General features: G+C 30.5%; 2 protein-coding genes, 2 long non-coding RNA genes and 2 pseudogenes across 8 annotated transcripts; 3 read left to right on the top strand and 3 right to left on the bottom strand.

Moving 5' to 3' along the window:
• Window positions 1-474: 474 nt before the first annotated feature.
• On the top strand, window positions 475-5,967 carry LOC146720241 (E3 ubiquitin-protein ligase UHRF1-like; annotated as a pseudogene). The gene is made up of 8 exons (XR_014926159.1): window positions 475-626; window positions 1,069-1,648; window positions 1,962-2,316; window positions 2,623-2,805; window positions 3,491-3,647; window positions 3,727-3,926; window positions 4,655-5,060; window positions 5,665-5,967. The product of XR_014926159.1 is annotated as an E3 ubiquitin-protein ligase UHRF1-like (transcript).
• Window positions 5,968-6,621: 654 nt separating this feature from the next.
• Window positions 6,622-8,065, bottom strand: LOC146720240 (protein CutA homolog; annotated as a pseudogene). The gene is made up of 6 exons (XR_014926160.1): window positions 7,566-8,065; window positions 7,398-7,458; window positions 7,253-7,298; window positions 7,000-7,049; window positions 6,882-6,924; window positions 6,622-6,727 (listed from the first exon to the last, which is right to left on the bottom strand). The product of XR_014926160.1 is annotated as a protein CutA homolog (transcript).
• Window positions 8,066-16,257: 8,192 nt separating this feature from the next.
• LOC146720239 (uncharacterized) lies at window positions 16,258-17,774 on the top strand. The gene is made up of 5 exons (XR_014926162.1): window positions 16,258-16,326; window positions 16,404-16,567; window positions 16,694-16,906; window positions 17,108-17,341; window positions 17,464-17,774. It is a non-coding gene; the product is annotated as an uncharacterized LOC146720239 (long non-coding RNA).
• A 6-nt stretch (window positions 17,775-17,780) lies between these two features.
• LOC114944175 (uncharacterized) lies at window positions 17,781-20,192 on the bottom strand. Of its 3 annotated transcripts, none has more exons than XM_085488885.1 (3): window positions 19,966-20,192; window positions 19,159-19,407; window positions 17,781-18,995 (listed from the first exon to the last, which is right to left on the bottom strand). In XM_085488885.1, exons 2-3 carry the CDS (start codon window positions 19,399-19,401, stop codon window positions 18,822-18,824), a joined length of 417 nt encoding a protein of 138 aa, XP_085345011.1. In that variant the 5' UTR covers window positions 19,402-19,407; window positions 19,966-20,192; the 3' UTR covers window positions 17,781-18,821. The 3 variants fall into 3 exon arrangements, with proteins under 3 accessions (XP_085345011.1, XP_029175800.1, XP_085345012.1); XM_029319967.2 differs by having other exon boundaries at window positions 19,777-20,191; XM_085488886.1 differs by lacking the exon at window positions 19,966-20,192 and adding an exon at window positions 19,551-19,636.
• On the top strand, window positions 19,653-21,073 carry LOC146720238 (uncharacterized). The gene is made up of 2 exons (XR_014926163.1): window positions 19,653-20,683; window positions 20,833-21,073. It is a non-coding gene; the product is annotated as an uncharacterized LOC146720238 (long non-coding RNA).
• On the bottom strand, window positions 20,279-21,092 carry LOC114945569 (transmembrane protein 60-like). The gene is made up of 2 exons (XM_085488887.1): window positions 20,883-21,092; window positions 20,279-20,649 (listed from the first exon to the last, which is right to left on the bottom strand). The coding sequence occupies exons 1-2, from the start codon at window positions 21,090-21,092 to the stop codon at window positions 20,473-20,475; spliced, it is 387 nt and encodes a 128-aa protein (XP_085345013.1). The 3' UTR covers window positions 20,279-20,472.

Raw genomic sequence — 21,092 nt, 5'->3', positions numbered from 1 at the left:
GGTGCTTATTAGCCTTGCTACGCTACTGCCTTCTGCTACGGAAGGCCAGAAAGCATTTTTCAGGCGGCATCTCGCGTATACCGGCACGGTAGAGGAACAAGGAGAACACGTGATTATCGGTCCTTGTCTCTCTACGGTGCGTCCGCGTGAGCAATGCAATGGTGTATGTACGTGTACAGACATGCACCACTACATAAAACCCGAGAATTGGTTTCTCGGCGTTGGCAACACTGAAATCGGAGTTTCGCGTTGTCACCGCGCGAGGTCTCCAACATCAATTCGGAGTTTGGCCGACCGACCTGTCGACCCTTAAGTTTCTTCTCTATGCTCTACATTTTCAATGGCGGCGTCTGCTAGTCGCGTCTGCTATCGCATTTATCTGTTGCATTCCAAGCGGCCATAGTTCTCGGAAACAAGTTTCCAACGTTTCCCGCCAAAAGCCGTCAGCCGTCATCTGTGTATCGGAGTAGTATCGGAAGTGTCGCGGCACATCAGACTTGGCATATTTGTTATATCACTTCGTATATCATTTCGGCGACAAAATGTACGTCAAAGTGAGGACGATGGACGGGAAGAAGGAGGCGATTATAACGATCTCCAAGCTCACAAGCGTGGAAGATTTAAAGGTATGACCTTGATGTTGATCATATTGCCATGAAAAAACAACTTTGCCCTTTTATCACATATGTTACATGTTTTACGAAAGGATGAACGGCTTTGCGGACCCCTATTTATCGAATATATATATATATTTGGCTCTTAGTCGAGATGAAGATGGAGTTTTTTAAAAAAATAGGAGAGCTGACTGACAAATATTCTTATTAATATATATATATATATATTTTTTTGTCGTAATTAGAAATATTTTTTTCACACTTATTAATTATGATAGTCTCATATATATTGAGCTCATAATCATCATATAAATTAATATTTTTCATATGGATATAATATTTTATTTATTTATTTAATTTTATTATTTATTTAATTTAATAATTTATTTGATTTTATCAAGCATTTGACACAATACAATGGAGTTTAAGTCTACTGATTTCTGATCTTTTTCAGGGTGCGATTGAAAAGCAACTGCATGTTGAGACAGATATGCAGAGATTATTTTTTCGTGGCAAACAATTAGAAAATGGCTACAAGCTATACGATTATGACATTAATTTAAACGACGTTATACAGCTTATGATAAAAATAAAGTTTGATGATACAGAGAACAAAATTAGTGATAATAGCATAAAAGAAAAGAGAGAATTGAATGAAGATAAAGAAGAAGGACTGGTACAAGCGGAGAGCTTGTATTACAAAGTTGGAGATGCGATAGACTGCCTCGATGAAGAGAACGGTGCCTGGTTTGAAGCTATTGTACAAAACATTTTCCAAAAGGGAGAAGAAATAATTTATAATGTCCTGTGGGAGTTCACGAATGATGGATTCCCTTTCAATGTACCTGAAATGCGTATACGGCCACGTGCCATCCGTCTCATATCATTTGACAAATTATCTGAAGGCCAAAAGATAATGATCAATTATAATGTAGAGGAGCCTAAAGAAGTTGGATTGTGGTATGACTTTACAGTTGCCAAAATAGAAAAGAAAAAAGATTGCAACAACTGACTGGAACATTGCACATTGGCTGGTATTACATATTTTGCATTCTATATATATTTTTATACATGTTTGCATTCTATGTATTTTTTTATATTATTGTATTATATTGTATTTTATTATATTTTATTATATTTATATTATTTTATTATTTTATATTTATATTACTTATATTATTTTATGTCATTTATATTATTTCATATATTACTTATATATTTATATTATTTTATTTTAGATTTATATTATTTTATATTATTTTTATTATATTATTTTTTATTTTATATCATATTACTTAAGAATTATGATTTAGCTTTGCTATAACATTAATTTTTTTTTTTTACCAGCAATAATCAGCTTGAGCTGCTGAAGATTAATTCCAAAGGAGAAATATATCAAATTGAAGTACGCAAATTATTAACAGAGAGAACATCGGAAGATGAAAAATTCATGATCAGCAATGGCAAACGCAGACGTGTTGCCGCCACTTGCTCGACGTGTATGGACAATCCGCGTAAGCAGTGTCGAGAATGCGGTTGCAAAATATGCGCCGGCAAACAGGACGAAAATAAACTCTTACTTTGCGACGAATGCAACCACGCGTATCATTTGGGATGTCTGAGCCCGCCGCTCGAGGCAATTCCAACTGAAGATTATTGGTATTGTCCTGAATGTAAAAACGACGAAAACGAAATCGTCAAGGTTCGTTTAAAGAGCTTTAAATTCATCCTATGCAAAATTGGATCTTAAAATCAGCTAGTATTCTCACATGTCGTAACTTTGATCTGATGAACAAAAAATATATTTTTTATTATTTATTTATTTAAAGTTAAACAATATGGACAGTTATTGGTTCACAACTATTCAAACAACACTCATAGAGAGGTTTTTTGTGTTCAACTGTATTATATTTCCTGTTTAGCAGCTTTAGTTGATTTTACTAGGATCCAATTTCATATAGAATAGTGTAGAATTCTTCATCATCATTACTATTATCTATCTACCTAGGCGGGAGATAAATTGAAAAAGTCGAAGAAAAAATCTAAATCTGAAGACAAGAAGCCGAAGAAGGATTGGGGAAAAGGAATGGCTTGCGTTGGCAAAACAAAGATATGCAGTTTGGTCCCTTCGAATCACCGGGGTCCTATTCCAGGTGTAGAAGTTGGCACGAGTTGGATGTTTAGACTGCAGGTGACTAAGAGTTTCGAATCTCCTCCAATTTCAATAAATTATCGACGTCGAATTATACAGTTATTGAAAGAACAAAAAATGTGTTGAAAAGAGGAAAGTCTATAAGTTTTTAATGGATATAAATAAAATGTTCGTATACTAGTTTATTTTATTGGAAAAAAAATAATGAAAAAAATACTAATAATTACATATGTAAGCTAATGATAAATATTTTCAAAGTGCGTATCATTTGAATTTGCACAAAATTTTGTTCTTTTACGAAAACTCGTAAAACTTTTTCTAACATGTCACTTTTAATGTTATTGACGATCCTTTTAATAGCTGCTATTAAATCTGGCACTGTTAAAAATATTTATTATTAGTTTATGTGATTATTAGCACTTTTTTCATTACTTTTTATTAATAAAATAAATGAGCACGTAAACATTTATTTATATCTATTAAAAAACTGCAGACTTTCCTCTTTCCAAAACAATTTTTGTTTTCTCAATAACTGCACGCATTAAAAAATTACAGCAGATTAGTTTCAGCAATTTCCTATAGGACACTCTGTATGATTTATCAGTGTTTAATTTAATTGTTAAAATTATTTGTGTAAAATTTTTATATTTAATTAGGAAAAAGGAGTGATAAGAAAAGCTCGAAAAATTTATAAAAGAATAGTAAAAGAAAAAATATTGTACAGGTAGCGGAAGCGGGAGTGCACAGACCACATGTGGCCGGCATCCACGGACGAGAAACGGATTGCGCGTACTCTATCGTTTTGTCTGGTGGTTACGAGGACGACATCGACAACGGAGACGAGTTTTTATACACCGGTTCCGGTGGCAGAGATTTATCAGGTCATCGTCCAAGTCAAGAGAATATTGCTTGCGATTCAGTCAAAATCTTTCTACAATATATGAATTTTTATCGACACAGGTAACAAAAGAACCGCTGGACAGAGTAGCGATCAGAGATTGACTATGCAGAATAAGGCATTGGCAAGAAATTGTAACGCCAAGTTAAATGAAAAAAACAGGCGCGACTGCTAGGGACTGGAGAGGAGGGATACCGGTCCGAGTAGTACGCAATTTTAAATTAAAGAAACATAGTAAATATGCACCAAAAGAGGGTAACAGGTACATTGAATTGATTTTTGAATTCTGAATAATTAATATACATAGTATATAGTTTTTTAACAGCAAAATGGCATTATTTTGACGTTTAATAATGTCAGTTTGCTACTTAGGAATATATATTTGCTGTTATCTAAATAAAATTATATAGATGATCATCTAGATGAAATTTTGACTTTATTATCTTTTATTTTATTTTTTCTTTTATATTAAATTCTATTATTTTTAATTATTTTATCTTTCATCTTATTTATTATCTTATATTATCTTTATAATAAAAATATATATTATCTATATCTGCATCTTAAAAAAACTGTTATCTTTACAAAACTATCTAGAATAATGTTAGATAATTTGGTTTAGTCATATAAAAATACTTAAATAGTAGAACTTGAGGAATATAAGCAATAAAACTTTAAAAAAATATACATATATTTTTATAATTATTATTTTATAATTTTTATTATTTTTATAATTATAATAATTCTTTTTATAATTTACATTTTTTTCAGAATTGTGTTTACATAAAAAAGCTGTCTTCAAATAATATTATCTGGATGAATTGTCATATAATTTTATCTTCTATCTAGATTTATTTAAAACAAAATCATCATCTTATTTAAGATGAATTTACATATTTTTATCTTATCTGGTTAATTTTAAAATAATCTAAGCACAACTGAATATATATATATATATATATATATATATATATATATTATTTGCTGTAGATACGACGGTATATACAAAGTAGTAAAGTATTATCCAGACACAGGCAAGAGTGGCTTTCGTGTTTGGAAATTTGTATTGCGGAGAGATGATCCTACTCCTGCGCCCTGGACTAAAGAAGGCAAGGTGAGAATCGCTTCGCCTCAATTTAAAAATGATATATCCCGAGGGATATCTCGAAGCAATGGAGCAGAAGAACACAGCTGTGAAACGAAAAGCTGAAGATACTACAAGCCCGAAGAGAAATAAGAGTCCGCCCAAGAAAAAACTTAAACAGGAAATGTACGATTTAGAAGACGAATTGAAGAATTTGATAGAAAGTGACAAATTAAATGCTAAATTGTGGACTGAATGCACTGCGGCATTGCCCGATGGAAAATCCGCCTTCCTGCAATATGTTTCAGAAAGGTAAATATATATATTTTTTTGTTGAAATTTTGGCATTATCTTATCTTTATATAAAATATAAAGTATATAGAATATATCTTAAACAAAAAAGTATTATCTTTATTAAATTGCCTAAAATAATATTCAGATAATTTGGTTTAGAGTCATAGCACATAAAAATACTTACACACACAATTAAATAGTAGAACTTACACAATAAGCAATAAAAATTTATAAAAAATATAAATGTATTTTTTATATTATATTTAAATAGTATATATTTTTATATTGCTTTTATAATTTACATTTTTTCAATAATTTTGTTTACATAAGCAATTTTAAAAATAATATTCTAGAAGTTATCTAGATGAATTACCATATAATTTTATCTTTTATCTATACACATTAACAAGAAATAATCTTTATCTTCTTTAAGATTAATTGAAACATATTTTTATCTCATCTTTATTTAGTTAATTTTATAATCATCTAATTGTAAGCACAACACTGATAATAATTTTTTTCGCAATTTCTTAATAATGAAATTTTCGAAAATAAAAATAATAAAATTAATAATGAAATAAAATAATAGAATCTTGATAAAATCCAATTTTATATTTTGCAGATTCACATGCGCCTGTTGCCTCGAAATAGTTTATAAGCCGGTAACGTCTCCCTGCGCACACAATATCTGCTTAAGGTGTTTAAAACGAAGTTTTGCCTCCGAGGTATATTCCTGTCCCTCGTGTCGACATAATCTAGGTAAAACTTACAACATGGAAATCAATCAGTCATTGGCGTCCGCATTATTATTAATTTTTCCTGGTTACGAGGGCGGAAGGTAGAAATTATTTTTTTTTATAATTATATTATGGTTTGTTTATAAAGTACAATAATATGTGAGCAGTCGAGTCGTTTGTCTGATTTCAAGACAAATTATATAAATTGTAAAATCCTGTAATTCGTCGTTTTCGAATCGACAGTTCAAACGTAGAAATTTAATTTTAAAATAGAAATTCTTTATATTCAATATACATATTATGTCATATATAGTACATAACTTTTGACATAACTTTTTATGTTTATAGAAAAAAATAATTATGTATACATATATATATATACTATTTTTATAGTATATATAAATTATATAGTATATATATATATATATATATATATATATATATATATATATATATAATTTTTATTACATACAAATTTATTCACAGATGCAGGGAAAGTTGATGTGTCTTATTCTAATATATATTCTAAAAATTAAACCTTTTATTTAAACTGATGTGATATTGTTAATTATATTTTAATAATATGTATACATACAATGTAGACACTTTGATTGATTGATCTATTATAACATATTTAATTATCAGTATTCTAGACAAAGAAAGACATCTCACATTCTAACAAGAAACTTTTCACACATTTATACATTCTATATACTGCCTTTAGATTATTATGTTCAAGTTATTGTGGATTGTTCTTTATTTATTATATAGAATATAGAATAATATCGAAATATAGGATTAATTGTAGAATAATTTTAAAAGGGAAATGATATACACAATAGTGAATTTCCTGTATTGAATTTATATATCTTACATTTCTTGAGTTGTATCAAGTGATGGCACTACGTCTCCAATCCATTTCAAGTAATCGCCATTTCCATTTTGTATCTGCGTTATAAACATTCATAAAATTGTAATACACACATTTTATACATTAATTTTGTAGCATTATTGTATTATTATTTTCCTGGATATTAAAAATAATACACTTGCAGTCTCTTTACAATAAAATATTTAAAATAAAATATGCAAATTAACTTACAGGCAGGGAAATCACTTCGCAAATTGTATAGGGATGATTATCTCTGTAGAAAAATTAAAGTTGAAATTTAATATTTATTATTAGGTAATTGTACAGTAGTTTTAATTGATCAACTTACTTCACATATTTTGTTAGAGCATCTATTTTCTCTGTCCTAGTTTTTATCATCTGTAATTTAAATAAATAATCAGTATCCCAATATTTTCTCGCCTACCTTTCTTCAGAGGGAATAGAAATTAAAATTTAAATTAAAAAAATAAAATCTCAAAGATTAAGATTTGATTTCTTGGCATCAAAACAAGGAAAATTAGCGCACCATAAAAATAATATACTTTACATCGGAAGCAGCTTACAAAGTCTGAGTTTCTTACCAATAAAAGTTCAGGATCCTCTTGTATCTTCCCCTCCCATTCGTATCTAGAGGAAGAATATATTTTTTTTTTAATATTCAAGAAATACAATTTTTGCTAAAAATATTCCTTGCACAATAACATATGTAAGATAACAAAAACTCACATGGAAAGAAGTTGTGGGATGATGTTGACACAGGCGGCGAGTTTATTTTTCTACCAGGCCACTATAAAAAAATCAAAATTTTTTAAAAATAAAAAATTGAAAACACCAAGTGTGATGCAAATTTACATTATATATATATATATATGCATTAATTAATGCATTTTTTACCGCGCTAAATTTTTTGCCACCGTGTCGTTCGGCACGGTGACGTAGGCCACGGAATACAACCGGGGAGGCTCGACGATGACATGTTCCGGTAGACCTGGGCGCAAACACTCCTCGCGATGCAGAAAAACATCAACGCTCCCGCGATAGAGGTTCGCGTTGCGAATAGCATCTGTAGAGAGCCGGCTTGATGTCGGTGAACTTCAAAGAGAACGGAACGACAAGAATCTGCCTCTTGACCACCAGCTGATCAATAATATTTGACAACAAGGAGAGTGGGAAGAATAATAAACAGCGTGATGTCAAGAATGTTGTATACATTATGGATAGATTAAATTGGAGCGAAAAATTAATGAACATAATTTTGAGTTTTCGAAATTTGGATTTTTAAGTATAAAAAATATTTCTGTATCTTTTTCTACGATTTTCACGTAATATTTTTCGAAAACAGTTGGTAAAGTCAGAGAGCTGCAAATATCTCAAGTTATATCACAGATTAAGGGTCGGCAGGCGACATGGTGGAGACGCCTATCGGCCGGCCGGGAATTACGGATTCTTATTTTCCAGATATTAGCGAAAATATTGAATGAATCTTATTAAATTTAGGATATTCTTAATCAGTAAGCTCATTTGTAGTCCTCTAAAGAGCTATTTTATGAAAAAAAGATAAAAATAAAAATTTTTAATAAACTTGGGGGAATGCACAGCTAGGAACGGGTAAGGTTGGGTTAGCCGCGAGTCCGTATTTTATTTATTATAAATTTTTAAGAGCGAAAATGTAAAATCCGGCCTTTTAGAGGACTGCTTTATTATATAAAGAATATATTAAAAAAAATTCACGAAGTTATGTCACTTATTTTATGAAATATCTGGACGATAAGATTCTCACTAGATTCATAAGGAGCAGGGGAAATTTCTGTGGTAACATGCTGACTGCTTGACAAGGAGAGAGCATCATTCCATCTTTGTCTCTCTTACATCGCATATGTAGTAGCGTCCATGTAGGTACAAACACTAATACGTGAGCACACGGATGCAAATATTGAGAGATAATGTCAGCAAAAAGGCTATCATATTATTTTTATTTTTTTGTATATGTATGCATATGTAAATAAAGAACAAAAATAAAAACTATTTTAAGATGACATTTTATAATTAATTTTCTATATGTATTTGCATTTTATTAATATGTATTACATTTTTGATATGTTTTTAATTTATAATTTATATAAACATAAGTATGAAATAAAAATTGAAATAGTTCTGAAAATAAGTATATTAATGATAAAATTATTCAAAACAATAAAAAAATTAAATTTAATATTTTTTAGTGTTTGTACCTACATGGACGCTACTACATATGCGATGTAAGAGAGACAAAGATGGAATGATGCTCTCTCCTTGTCAAGCAGTATTAAAAGCCATATTAAAAGCTTCATTCAATTAATAATCCAATATAATAATCAACAATTATTTTTATATAATATATAGTATTTTTAAATATTTTTAAATATTTAAAAATATTTTTTTTAAGATTAATTGAGGAAAAGAATATTTTAAATATAAAAAAATATTTTAAATATTTTTTTTCAATTAATTTTTTAAAACAAATTTTTAAAAATATTTTTATATATTCAAATATTTATTATATTATATAAAAATTATTGTGAATTATACTCATTGGAGTAATAATTATTGATTGAAGCTTGTTATGGCACAAACTGAACATCTTGTACATTGTCTGTATAATATTTTACTTATTTATAAAATGTTTTTTATAAATAAATGAAATATTATATATATATAATATATAAGATTATAATATAAAAGATTATTGATGTTACATTGTATAACTCTCATTTCTTTCTCTCTGCTACATAAGTACTTATGACGTGAAAGAACTTACGAGTAACGTATGATGGCTCAATGCAAGAATATTTAATCACGTAAAAAACTTGAGTTCAAATATATCAATATCAATTTTTTATAATATATTGGAATATAGAAAATCATAGAAATATATTTTTTATATAGGCGATAAACTTAAAAATTTGATATTGAAAATATTTTAATCATTTTACAACTACACATACTATAAATATATAAATGCAAAATAATTCCGTAAATAAATTTCAAGTAATAAATCAATTGCACACATGCACACAGCTGGTATGTAGATTTTTATTAAATTTATTTTCTGAATTATTTTACACTTATATATAGTGTATGTAGTAAAAATATTTTCAATATATTAAAAAATTTTTAAATCGCCGAAATATATTTTTTTATCATTTTTCTATATTCTAATATATATATATATATATATATTATAAAAAAATTGATATTGATATATTTGAACTCTAATTTATATACTGGATGATATACTGAACATCCTTGCATTGATTATACATTACTCAACGTTCTTTCACGTTATAAGTATTTGGAGCAAATTATACAATAGCATCAATAATCAAAAAGAAATCAAGAATATAATCAACATATCCCTTATATAATATATATATATATATATATATATATATATATATATATATGTTATATATATACGTTATGCACATATGTGCATAACCATATATACTTCCAAAAAGTGGGTGCTTATTAGTTTTGTTACGTTACTGCTTTCTGCTACGGAAGGCCAGAAAGCATTTTCAGGCGGCATCTCGCGTATACCGGCACGGTAGATGAACAAGGAGAACACGTGATTATCGGTCCTTGTCTCTCTTACGTGCGTCCGCGTGAGCGATGCAGTTGGTGTATGTACGTGTACAGACATACACCACTACATAAAACCCGAGAATTGGTTTCTCGGCGTTGGCAACACTGAAACCGGAGTTTCGCGTTGTCACCGCACGAGGTCTCCAATATCAATTCGGAGTTTGCCTGGGTGTACTGCCGACCCTTAAGGGTCGACAGGTCGGTCGGCCAAACTCCGAATTGATGTTGGAGACCTCGCGCGGTGACAACGCGAAACTCCGATTTCAGTGTTGCCAACGCCGAGAAACCAATTCTCGGGTTTTATGTAGTGGTGCATGTCTGTACACGTACATACACCATTGCATTGCTCACGCGGACGCACCGTAGAGAGACAAGGACCGATAATCACGTGTTCTCCTTGTTCCTCTACCGTGCCGGTATACGCGAGATGCCGCCTGAAAATGCTTTCTGGCCTTCCGTAGCAGAAGGCAGTAGCGTAACAAGGCTAATAAGCACCCACTTTTTGGAAATTGTATATATGGTTATGCACATATGTGCATAACGTATATATATAACATATATATATATATATATATATATATATATATTATATGAGGGATATGTTTATTATATTCTTTATTTCTTTTTGATTATTGACGCTATTGTATAATTTGCTCCAAATACTTATAACGTGAAAGAACGGTGAGTAATGTATAATCTATGCAAGGATGTTCAGTATATCATACAGTATATAAAATAGAGCACAAATATATAAATATCAATTTTTTTATAATATATATATATATATATATATATATATATTAATATATAGAAAAATGATAAAAAAATATATTTCTGAGATTTAAAAATTTTTTAATATATTAAAAATATTTTTACTACATACACTATATATAAGTGTAAAATAATTCAAAAAATAAATTTAATAAAAATCTACATACCAGCTGTGTGCATGTGTGCAATTGATTTATTACTTGAAATTTATTTACGGAATTATTTTGCATTTATATATTTATAGTATGTGTAGTTGTAAAATGATTAAAATATTTTCAATATCAAATTTTTAAGTTTATCGCCTATATAAAAAATATATTTCTATGATTTTCTATATTCCAATATATTATAAAAAATTGATATTGATATATTTGAACTCAAGTTTTTTACGTGATTAAATATTCTTGCATTGAGCCATCATACGTTACTCGTAAGTTCTTTCACGTCATAAGTACTTATGTAGCAGAGAGAAAGAAATGAGAGTTATACAATGTAACATCAATAATCTTATATATTATAATCTTATATATTATATATATATAATATTTCATTTATTTATAAAAAACATTTTATAAATAAGTAAAATATTATACAGACAATGTACAAGATGTTCAGTTTGTGCCATAACAAGCTTCAATCAATAATTATTACTCCAATGAGTATAATTCACAATAATTTTTATATAATATAATAAGTATTTGAATATATAAAAATATTTTTAAAAATTTGTTTTAAAAATTAATTGAAAAAGAATATTTAAAATATTTTTTTATATTTAAAATATTCTTTTCCTCAATTAATCTTAAAAAAATATTTTTAAATATTTAAAAATATTTAAAAATACTATATATTATATAAAAATAATTGTTGATTATTATATTGGATTATTAATTGAATGAAGCTTTTAATATGGCTTTTAATACTGCTTGACAAGGAGAGAGCATCATTCCATCTTTGTCTCTCTTACATCGCATATGTAGTAGCGTCCATGTAGGTACAAACACTAAAAAATATTAAATTTAATTTTTTTATTGTTTTGAATAATTTTATCATTAATATACTTATTTTCAGAACTATTTCAATTTTTATTTCATACTTATGTTTATATAAATTATAAATTAAAAACATATCAAAAATGTAATACATATTAATAAAATGCAAATACATATAGAAAATTAATTATAAAATGTCATCTTAAAATAGTTTTTATTTTTGTTCTTTATTTACATATGCATACATATACAAAAAAATAAAAATAATATGATAGCCTTTTTGCTGACATTATCTCTCAATATTTGCATCCGTGTGCTCACGTATTAGTGTTTGTACCTACATGGACGCTACTACATATGCGATGTAAGAGAGACAAAGATGGAATGATGCTCTCTCCTTGTCAAGCAGTCAGCATGTTACCACAGAAATTTCCCCTGCTCCTTATGAATCTAGTGAGAATCTTATCGTCCAGATATTTCATAAAATAAGTGACATAACTTCGTGAATTTTTTTTTAATATATTCTTTATATAATAAAGCAGTCCTCTAAAAGGCCGGATTTTACATTTTCGCTCTTAAAAATTTATAATAAATAAAATACGGACTCGCGGCTAACCCAACCTTACCCGTTCCTAGCTGTGCATTCCCCCAAGTTTATTAAAAATTTTTATTTTTATCTTTTTTTCATAAAATAGCTCTTTAGAGGACTACAAATGAGCTTACTGATTAAGAATATCCTAAATTTAATAAGATTCATTCAATATTTTCGCTAATATCTGGAAAATAAGAATCCGTAATTCCCGGCCGGCCGATAGGCGTCTCCACCATGTCGCCTGCCGACCCTTAATGAATTGAAGTTATTACAAATGTATAAAGATGTAAAAAGTGTAAAAGTGCAGTGAAAAGTGTAAGGTGTAATAAAAGTGTAGAGTGTAAATGAAAGGTGTGGATGATGAATGCTACAACCGTGTAGCGACTTATGAATAAATTCACCAGATCTTTGAAAAAGTAATGTTTATTCATTGAAAGTATAAAGCGAAAGAACAAAAGAATTAATATGTAACAAATAAATAAATGAATGTGTTGTTATGGAAATATTGATTTTTCTTAAAAACATTATGTATATTAATGAATTGAAGTTATTACAAATGTATAAAGATGTAAAAAGTGTAAAAGTGCAGTGAAAAGTGTAAGGTGTAATAAAAGTGTAGAGTGTAAATGAAAGGTGTGGATGATGAATGCTACAGTACTCCCCCCCAAGTGACGATATTCGTTGCGAAATGGACTTTCTTCTTCTTTGGTGGGTAGGTGCGTAAAGTTTTTCCAACAGTAGAAGAAGAAGAAGGATTTGAAGTAGCAGAAACAGGAGTTGAAGTAGCAGGAACAGGAGTTGAAGTAGCAGGAACAGAAGTTGAAGTAGCAGGAACAGGAGTTGAAATAGCAGGAACAGGAGCTGAAGATCTGGTAGAAAGTTCAGTAGAGTCTGAAGTTCTAGGAATGAAGGCAGGCTTGAGACGTTCTATCGAAATATTGACAACTCTTCCTGAAACATTAACTGCAAATAAATGATCAGAGATACGTTTCTCAATAGGAAAAGGGCCAGAATAAGGAGGTTGTAGTGACTTCCTAATAGTATCTTCTCGAATCCAAACATGAGTACAATCAAAAAGATTCTTGTGAACGAAAGGTGATCTTTTGCAATGATGACTTGTAGGAGATGATCTGATATTCCTCATATGAATCCTGTGTTTTTCAAGAAAGATTTCAGGATCTGCAGGAAAATCTTCTTCAATGAAAAATTCTCCAGGAATACGAAGAGTGGATCCATAAAGAAGTTCTGCAAGTGAAGCTTTTAAATCTTCTTTGAAACACGAACGTAATCCCAAAAGAACTGAAGGTAAAGATTCTACCCAGTTGGTTGTTTCGTGGCACATAATCGCTGCTTTCAAAGTCCTATGCCATCTTTCCAGAATTCCATTTGAAGCAGGATGATAAGCAGAAGTTCTAATCCTTTGGCATCCAATTAGGTTTGTTAAAGCTTTGAATAAAGCTGCTTCAAACTGAGGACCTTGATCTGTTGTAATGCTGATAGGAGAACCAAAACGTGCTACCCAATGTGAATAAAATGTTGTAGAAATAGTTTCAGCAGAAATCTCAGAAATAGGAACAGCTTCAGGCCATCTGGAAAAACGATCAATCATAGTAAGACAATAACGGTAATTTTGACAAATAGGAAGTGGTCCAACAATGTCTAAATGCACATGCTGAAAGCGTTGATCAGGAATTGCAATCTTAATTGGAGAATTCTTGGTGTGTCTTGAAATCTTCGCACGTTGACATGGAAGACAAGTTCGAGTCCATTCCTTCACATCTTTCTTCAAAGAAGGCCAAATGAATTTCAATAGTAATTGTTTAGATGTCAATCTGCCGCTGGGGTGAGCGAGTCCATGAACAACATCAAAAATTCTCTTGCGTAAGAGTTTAGGAACATATGGACGAATTAATTCCGAAGAGCAATCACAATAAATAGGTATGGTTGATCCTGAAAGAATAAGTTTCTTCAACAGAAGTGAAGAATTTGAAGAAAGTAAAACTTGAAGTTCTTCATCTTCTTTCTGATAATTAGCAAGTTCTTCTAAAGAAACTATAATAGGCATTGAAATAGATTCAATTCTTGACAGAGCATCAGCAACTGAATTCATTTTTCCAGAACTATAGGTAATATTTGTAGAGAATTGAGCAATAAAGTCCAATTGTCTAATCTGTCTTGGTGACGCTTTATCCAATTTCTGACGGAAAGCAAAAATCAAAGGTTTATGATCAGTTCTGATAATCAGTTGTCTTCCTTCAACAAAATGTCTGAAATGTTTAATAGCCAAATAAATGCTAAGAAGTTCTCTATCATAAGTGCTATAATTTCTTTGAGCTTTGTCTAGTTTCTTTGAGAAAAATGCTATTGGTTTGATATCGTCGTCAATAGACTGTTCAAGTGATGCACCAACAGCAAAGTCAGAAGCATCACAAGTTAAAATAAGAGGAGCATGAGGAGCAGGATGAGAAAGGGTAGTAACTTGTAAAAGTTCTTCTTTACATGACTCGAAAGCTAATTCCGCTTCTTTAGTCCAAGAAATAATTCTTCTATCCCTCTTGCGACTGTCCTTTAAATATTCTGTTAACAGAGCTTGATGATTTGCAGCATCCTTGAGACAGCGACGATAATAATTGATAATTCCTAAGAATCTGCGTAATTCATGAAGTGTCTTAGGTTTAGGATAATCAATACTTGATTTCACTTTTTTGGATGTAGGTTTAACTCCTTGGTTAGAAACTAAGTAACCAAGAAAAGAAATCTCGCTTTGACCGAAAAGACATTTAGCGACATTGATTGTCATTCCAGTTTGTTGAAGACGATCAAAAATAATGCGTAAGTGAGCAATATGTTCTTTCTCATCTTTAGAAGCAATAAGAATGTCATCAAGATAACAAAAGGCAAAACTCAAATCATTAAGTAAAGAGTTCATGAGCCGTTGAAAAGTTTGGGCTGCGTTTCGTAAACCGAAAGGCATTACGACAAATTCAAAAAGCCCAAATGGAGTAGTGACAGCTGTTTTGTGAATATCTTCTTTAGCGACGGGTACTTGATAGTACGCTTTAACTAAGTCGATTTTAGAAAAGATATTCTTACCAAAAAATGAAGAAGAAAAATCTTGAATATGAGGTAAGGGATAACGATCCGGGATAGTCACTGAATTGAGTGCACGATAATCACCACACAGTCTCCAAGAATTTTGTTCCTTTTTAGGTACCATATGTAGAGGGGCTGCCCAGGAGCTGCTTGAAGGCCTGCAAATTCCTTGCTCCATCATAGACTTGAATTCTTCCTTGGCACATTTAAGTTTCTCAGGAGTAAGTCTTCTGGGAGTCGAAAATTTAGGAGAACCTTCCGTAACGATATGATGTTCAACACCATGTGTTTTTACCGAGGAAATTGGAGAAAAACGGGTGAGTCCTGGAAATTCGGTTAAAAATTTGTGGTACACAGAATCAGGAGATGTGGTAAAAATTGACAAATGTGAAACTTTTTGAATTTTTCCAGTATTCATAAGACCGGTAACATTATCAATCAATTTCTTGTTTTTAATGTCAATTAGGAGATTAAAATGACAAAGGAAATCGGCGCCTAAAATAGGACGTTGAATATCCGCGACACAAAATCTCCATTTGAATTCTCTCCTTAAACCGAGGTTCAAAATTAAAGTTTTAGAACCGTAAGTATTAATTTGAGTACCATTTGCGGCAAAAAGTTTTAAATTAGTATGCCACGGCTTCAATAAAACCTTTTTAGGTAACAACGATATATCAGCGCCCGTATCGACAAGAAAATTCAAATTTGAATGTCTGTCGAAAATAATGAGGCGATTGTTAGAAACACCGTCGTAAGCAGCCTCAGTCTTAAGCGGCGTTTTTAGTTTTCCTGTGAAGCCAAGAATGTTTTGGACATAGAACAAGGTAAAGTACATCGTTTAGCCTTATCACCAAACTTTTTATGGTAAAAACTAATTGATGTATCTTTAATATTTTTATTTGATTTGTCTTTGTTACGCGATAACAATCTAAATCTTCTATTCTCTCTAGACCGGCTTTTGGAACGATCTCGACGACGAGAAACTTCAAGAGCTTCGATTCTTCGTAGCAAATCCGCGAAATCCGAAGATTTATTACTTGCATTATTGGAAACTTCCGCGACTTGCAAACCGCCGTCCCGATCAGCAATTTTAACGGCTAATTCCGCAAGTTTAACAAGAGGAACATCCTCTACTACGGCTAAAGTCGTTTGAATTCTATGTGGTAAGCGTTGAAGCCAAATCATTTGCAAAACACTATCTGCTAAAGATCCTCCAGACAAATGACGAATTTCTCGAAGTAATTCCGAAGGCTTTTTATCATTAAGTTCAATTCCAGCTAATATTTGTCTCAAACGTTTTTCCTCTGAATCCGTAAAGCGATTTATTAATATTTTCTTTAAATAATTCTATTTATCTGTTTCAGGTGGATTTTCAATGACTTCAGATATGTTTACTAAGGCTTGTTCATCAAGATGACGAATGACAGAACTATATTTAATATCATCTGATCGAATTCGATAAACCGTAAACTCACTTTCAATAGAAGCAAACCAGAGTTTAGGTTGTTTATGCCAGAAAGTCGGTAGTTTTAATAAACGAAACTCATTTGAGTGAATTTGTAACATAGGATCACTCACCTGATGTCCAGTTTGAGAAGGTAAAATATTAATATTATCTGATCCAACCTGATTTGATCCGCTCGCCAAATCCATATCAATCTGTGTATCCGAACAGGGTCTAACTGGTGATCTATCGATTGGCATTTTCCTCTTGTTCCAGGAATCCGATAAAATGATTTGAGAATTTCCGTGAAGGACTAATCCGCCTCTGATGTTTCAAAGATCCGGAGAATGAATCTCTTAAAATCAGAATATCCAGCAATTCTTCCAAGCGATGATAATATTTCGCAGACTTCAAATACGACGATCACTTGGCACTTATTCCGCATCAGCTTTTAAAATGTGTCGGCTTTAATATCACGTCGGCTTTAATATCACGTCGGCTTTAATATCACGTCGGGTTTAATATCACGTCGGCTTTAATATCACGTCGGGGTCACCAAAAATGTAGCGACTTATGAATAAATTCACCAGATCTTTGAAAAAGTAATGTTTATTCATTGAAAGTATAAAGCGAAAGAACAAAAAGAATTAATATGTAACAAATAAATGAATGAATGTGTTGTTATGGAAATATTGATTTTTCTTAAAAACATTATGTATATTAATGAATTGAAGTTATTACAAATGTATAAAGATGTAAAAAGTGTAAAAGTGCAGTGAAAAGTGTAAGGTGTAATAAAAGTGTAGAGTGTAAATGAAAGGTGTGGATGATGAATGCTACAACCGTATGGTCATGATATAAGGTTTGTTCGCGTCGCATGCTCCAACTTACTCCTTCTTACTCCAATGCGCTTGTATTGGTACGCTCCTCGAATTGGACCAATACGAGCGCATTGAAGTAAAACGAAGCAAGTTGAGGCATGCGACGCGAACAAACCTATAAAGACAAGGGCACAGATTAATAGACAGGGGGTCTATTCTTGAAACGAGGACCCTAGATATCGCATGCGATATCGCATTCGATAGCAAAAATGGTATTCTCGAATGAATGAGATGTATCGTATGCGAGAAAATATCGAACAGTTCATCTCGAGTGGGTAAACCCCATGCGATATGTAAGTCGCATACGATAAATATAGTAATAAAACCGCTGTTTTCAAAAAAAGTGAAGTTATCCAATGTAAGAGAGGTTAATTAAATTTATAATTGCAATGGATTTAGCATATCAAAATGCTGTTCAACTTCATATTGCTGAACAATTAGAAAATATTTTTGATTATAATGAAAGACAGCGTTTTCACATAAGGGATGATCCATTTCACTTATCAGAGCGACAATTTATAAATATTTTTCGATTGAAAAAAGAAACAGCAAACAGGCTTATTAATATTGTGGAAGACAATTTTATAGAACCATCACGATCTTCAGCTTTGGACGCCACTGTACAAGTACGTACAACAAATGCAGAATAAATTATTTGTAAATTATTTAATATAACTTATTTGTAAAATTTTTCTAGGTTTTAGCTGCATTGTAATATAAGCATAAAATTTAAGTATAATTCAATGTAGTTACTTAACACTTTAATATATTTTTTATAATTATAAGAGGTACCTCAAAATCATTTTCCCAAACTTTTTCCCAATCATTTTTTACTATTAATTCAACAGAATTAATCTTCAATTTAGACTCGTCGAATAAACCTTTCGAAATACATTTATAAAATCCAGATTCTGCTGTTGACACACCCTATAAGCATTATAAACATAAATTGTAAAGATACACATATTGTACTTCATAAAATTATAAAATATAATTTATTTACACATTTAAGTTTCTACTACACAACTAAGCTATTGTTTATAAAAGAAAGAAAATCTAGAATATATTTGTAAAACATCTGAACACTTACTCTTATCTGAAGTGTGCCAGTCAATACTTCATAATTATATTTCTTTGCATTTAAAGGATTTCCTGGACCAATGACATCGTTATTTCCAAGTTGCCAGAACATAAAACGATGATGTTCATCAATGCTTAAGCATGGAAGCTCAGCTAAGTGTCCAGCTTTCACTTCTTTTACAGATATTACATCACTTGCAGTTTCAGATTTTCGTAATATAAATAATGAATAAAAAAGTATAAAAAACCACATTGTCACCTAGAAATCAATTAGAGAAACTTTTATACAGTTATAAATTTTTTATGAAAAAAATCACTTATTTTATTAGTTGCACACAAATAAACTGAATTTATAGAAAAAAAATATCACTCCCTAATAATAACTGTTTAATGTGTACATACTTTTATTTCAAGATTTAATTATAGAGATAGAATCAGAGAATATATATATATATATTTTCTTATGTATTAAATTATATGTATATATCAAGAGAAAGATGTGCACAAGAAAATATAAGACTGATAGAAATTTATCCAATTGCTATATTTTGTGACGACCAATGTCAGCAGACTGGCAGATGTTGCTGGTCTTTTCCATTCATTCATGCCATAATTACATTCTATTTACATTGATCATTTTGTTTTTTCTACAGCTGCTATCAATTTATTCTTCACAGATGTTTGTCACAATAATCATTCAGTACACAATGCAAGACAAGACTTTTCTTAACGAAGTTAATGATGTTGCGTAATCATAAGAGAAACTCTTGTGTGTAATTGTTCACTGCTTTTATTTTTTTCACATAAACGGACTCACTAGCTATAGCATAAATTTGTGATTTTAACCAGAAGATGCTCTTTCAGTTACTGATGAGAGAATTGCTACGACAAGCACTGTTATGAATTTACTTATTTTTAACTCTCTGTCCTATTTGGCCTTGTGCAATACCAAGTATTTATAGTAAACTAGACTAGACTTATATCTTGTGACAACTTATACATTACATTTTCAGACCTTCCCATAAGGATTAATCTATTGATTTCTTTACAGAAAAAATTTAGTAGCACCAAATATTTAAATTAATAGAGTATATTCATAAATTTTTATGTAACTGATATAAATTAATATGTATGTGTGACAAGATAATACTTTATTATCCAATAAATATGATGGAATATAAGCAATTTATAAAAATAACAAGTATATATATAATTATATATTTGATTTTATATAAAAAGTAATGATAATATCGATATTTTATTAATGTAACCATACGTATATAAGTCCTCAGGTAGTTTGCAGAAAGCTGGCACTTATCCATTGTCAATATCTAGATTGATGTATCAAATGGATAAAGACATCGACTGCTAATGCTGGAAGGAGCAGCCAGAAGGGTGCCAATACCACTTTCGCTGGAAGTGACCACTCAGGTGCCTCTAATTTTGAACAAATCAGGATCTGAGCACATAGTTTCAGGAGCACAGCTGTTATATACCATACCTGAAACAATAACATTGTTACTGCATACTGAAAGGTAATAATTTTTCTTTTTTTTAATTAAAACTGAATGTTTTTTTTATAACATTATTGCACCTCCATATTTCTAAATCCAACATTTTTATAAATTGTATATACATATATACATGCAAAAACAAATTTGGAATAATTTTAACTATGCAAAAGAAAGTCTACATCTTGTTGAACTGCGACTTGAAAATTGACCAAATACTTGCCTCTCTGTGCAAACTATTGAGACGTCCGTTCTTGCAATGTGAGATCATGTTGAAAATAATGTACATAAGAAGAATGTTGTTGTAAAGCCACATTGGAATGAAAACAATAAACCAGTTCCATTGTATTCTTTGGTCAAGCTTCAGGACTAGCAGGACCAAAAATATTAACAAATTAAACCACGTGAACAAAGCGCGATGCAAGACAGCCAT

Source organism: Nylanderia fulva, unplaced genomic scaffold, assembly GCF_048542155.1.
Source record: "Nylanderia fulva isolate GAGA-0341 unplaced genomic scaffold, ASM4854215v1 Scaffold738, whole genome shotgun sequence".
Classification (NCBI taxonomy): domain Eukaryota; kingdom Metazoa; phylum Arthropoda; class Insecta; order Hymenoptera; family Formicidae; genus Nylanderia; species Nylanderia fulva.
Note: the sequence above shows the minus strand (reverse complement) of the source record. Positions and strands in the feature narration are given on the sequence as shown.

Coding starts and splice junctions, on each gene's coding strand:
- LOC114944175 (XM_029319967.2), bottom strand. Junction 18,996..19,158: donor CTGGCACACTTCAGATAAGA/GTAAGTGTTCAG, acceptor TAATGCTTATAG/GGTGTGTCAACAGCAGAATC.
- LOC114945569 (XM_085488887.1), bottom strand. CDS start 21,092: ATGGCTGTCTTGCATCGCGCTTTGTTCACGTGGTTTAATTTGTTAATA. Junction 20,650..20,882: donor TCAATAGTTTGCACAGAGAG/GCAAGTATTTGG, acceptor TTATTGTTTCAG/GTATGGTATATAACAGCTGT.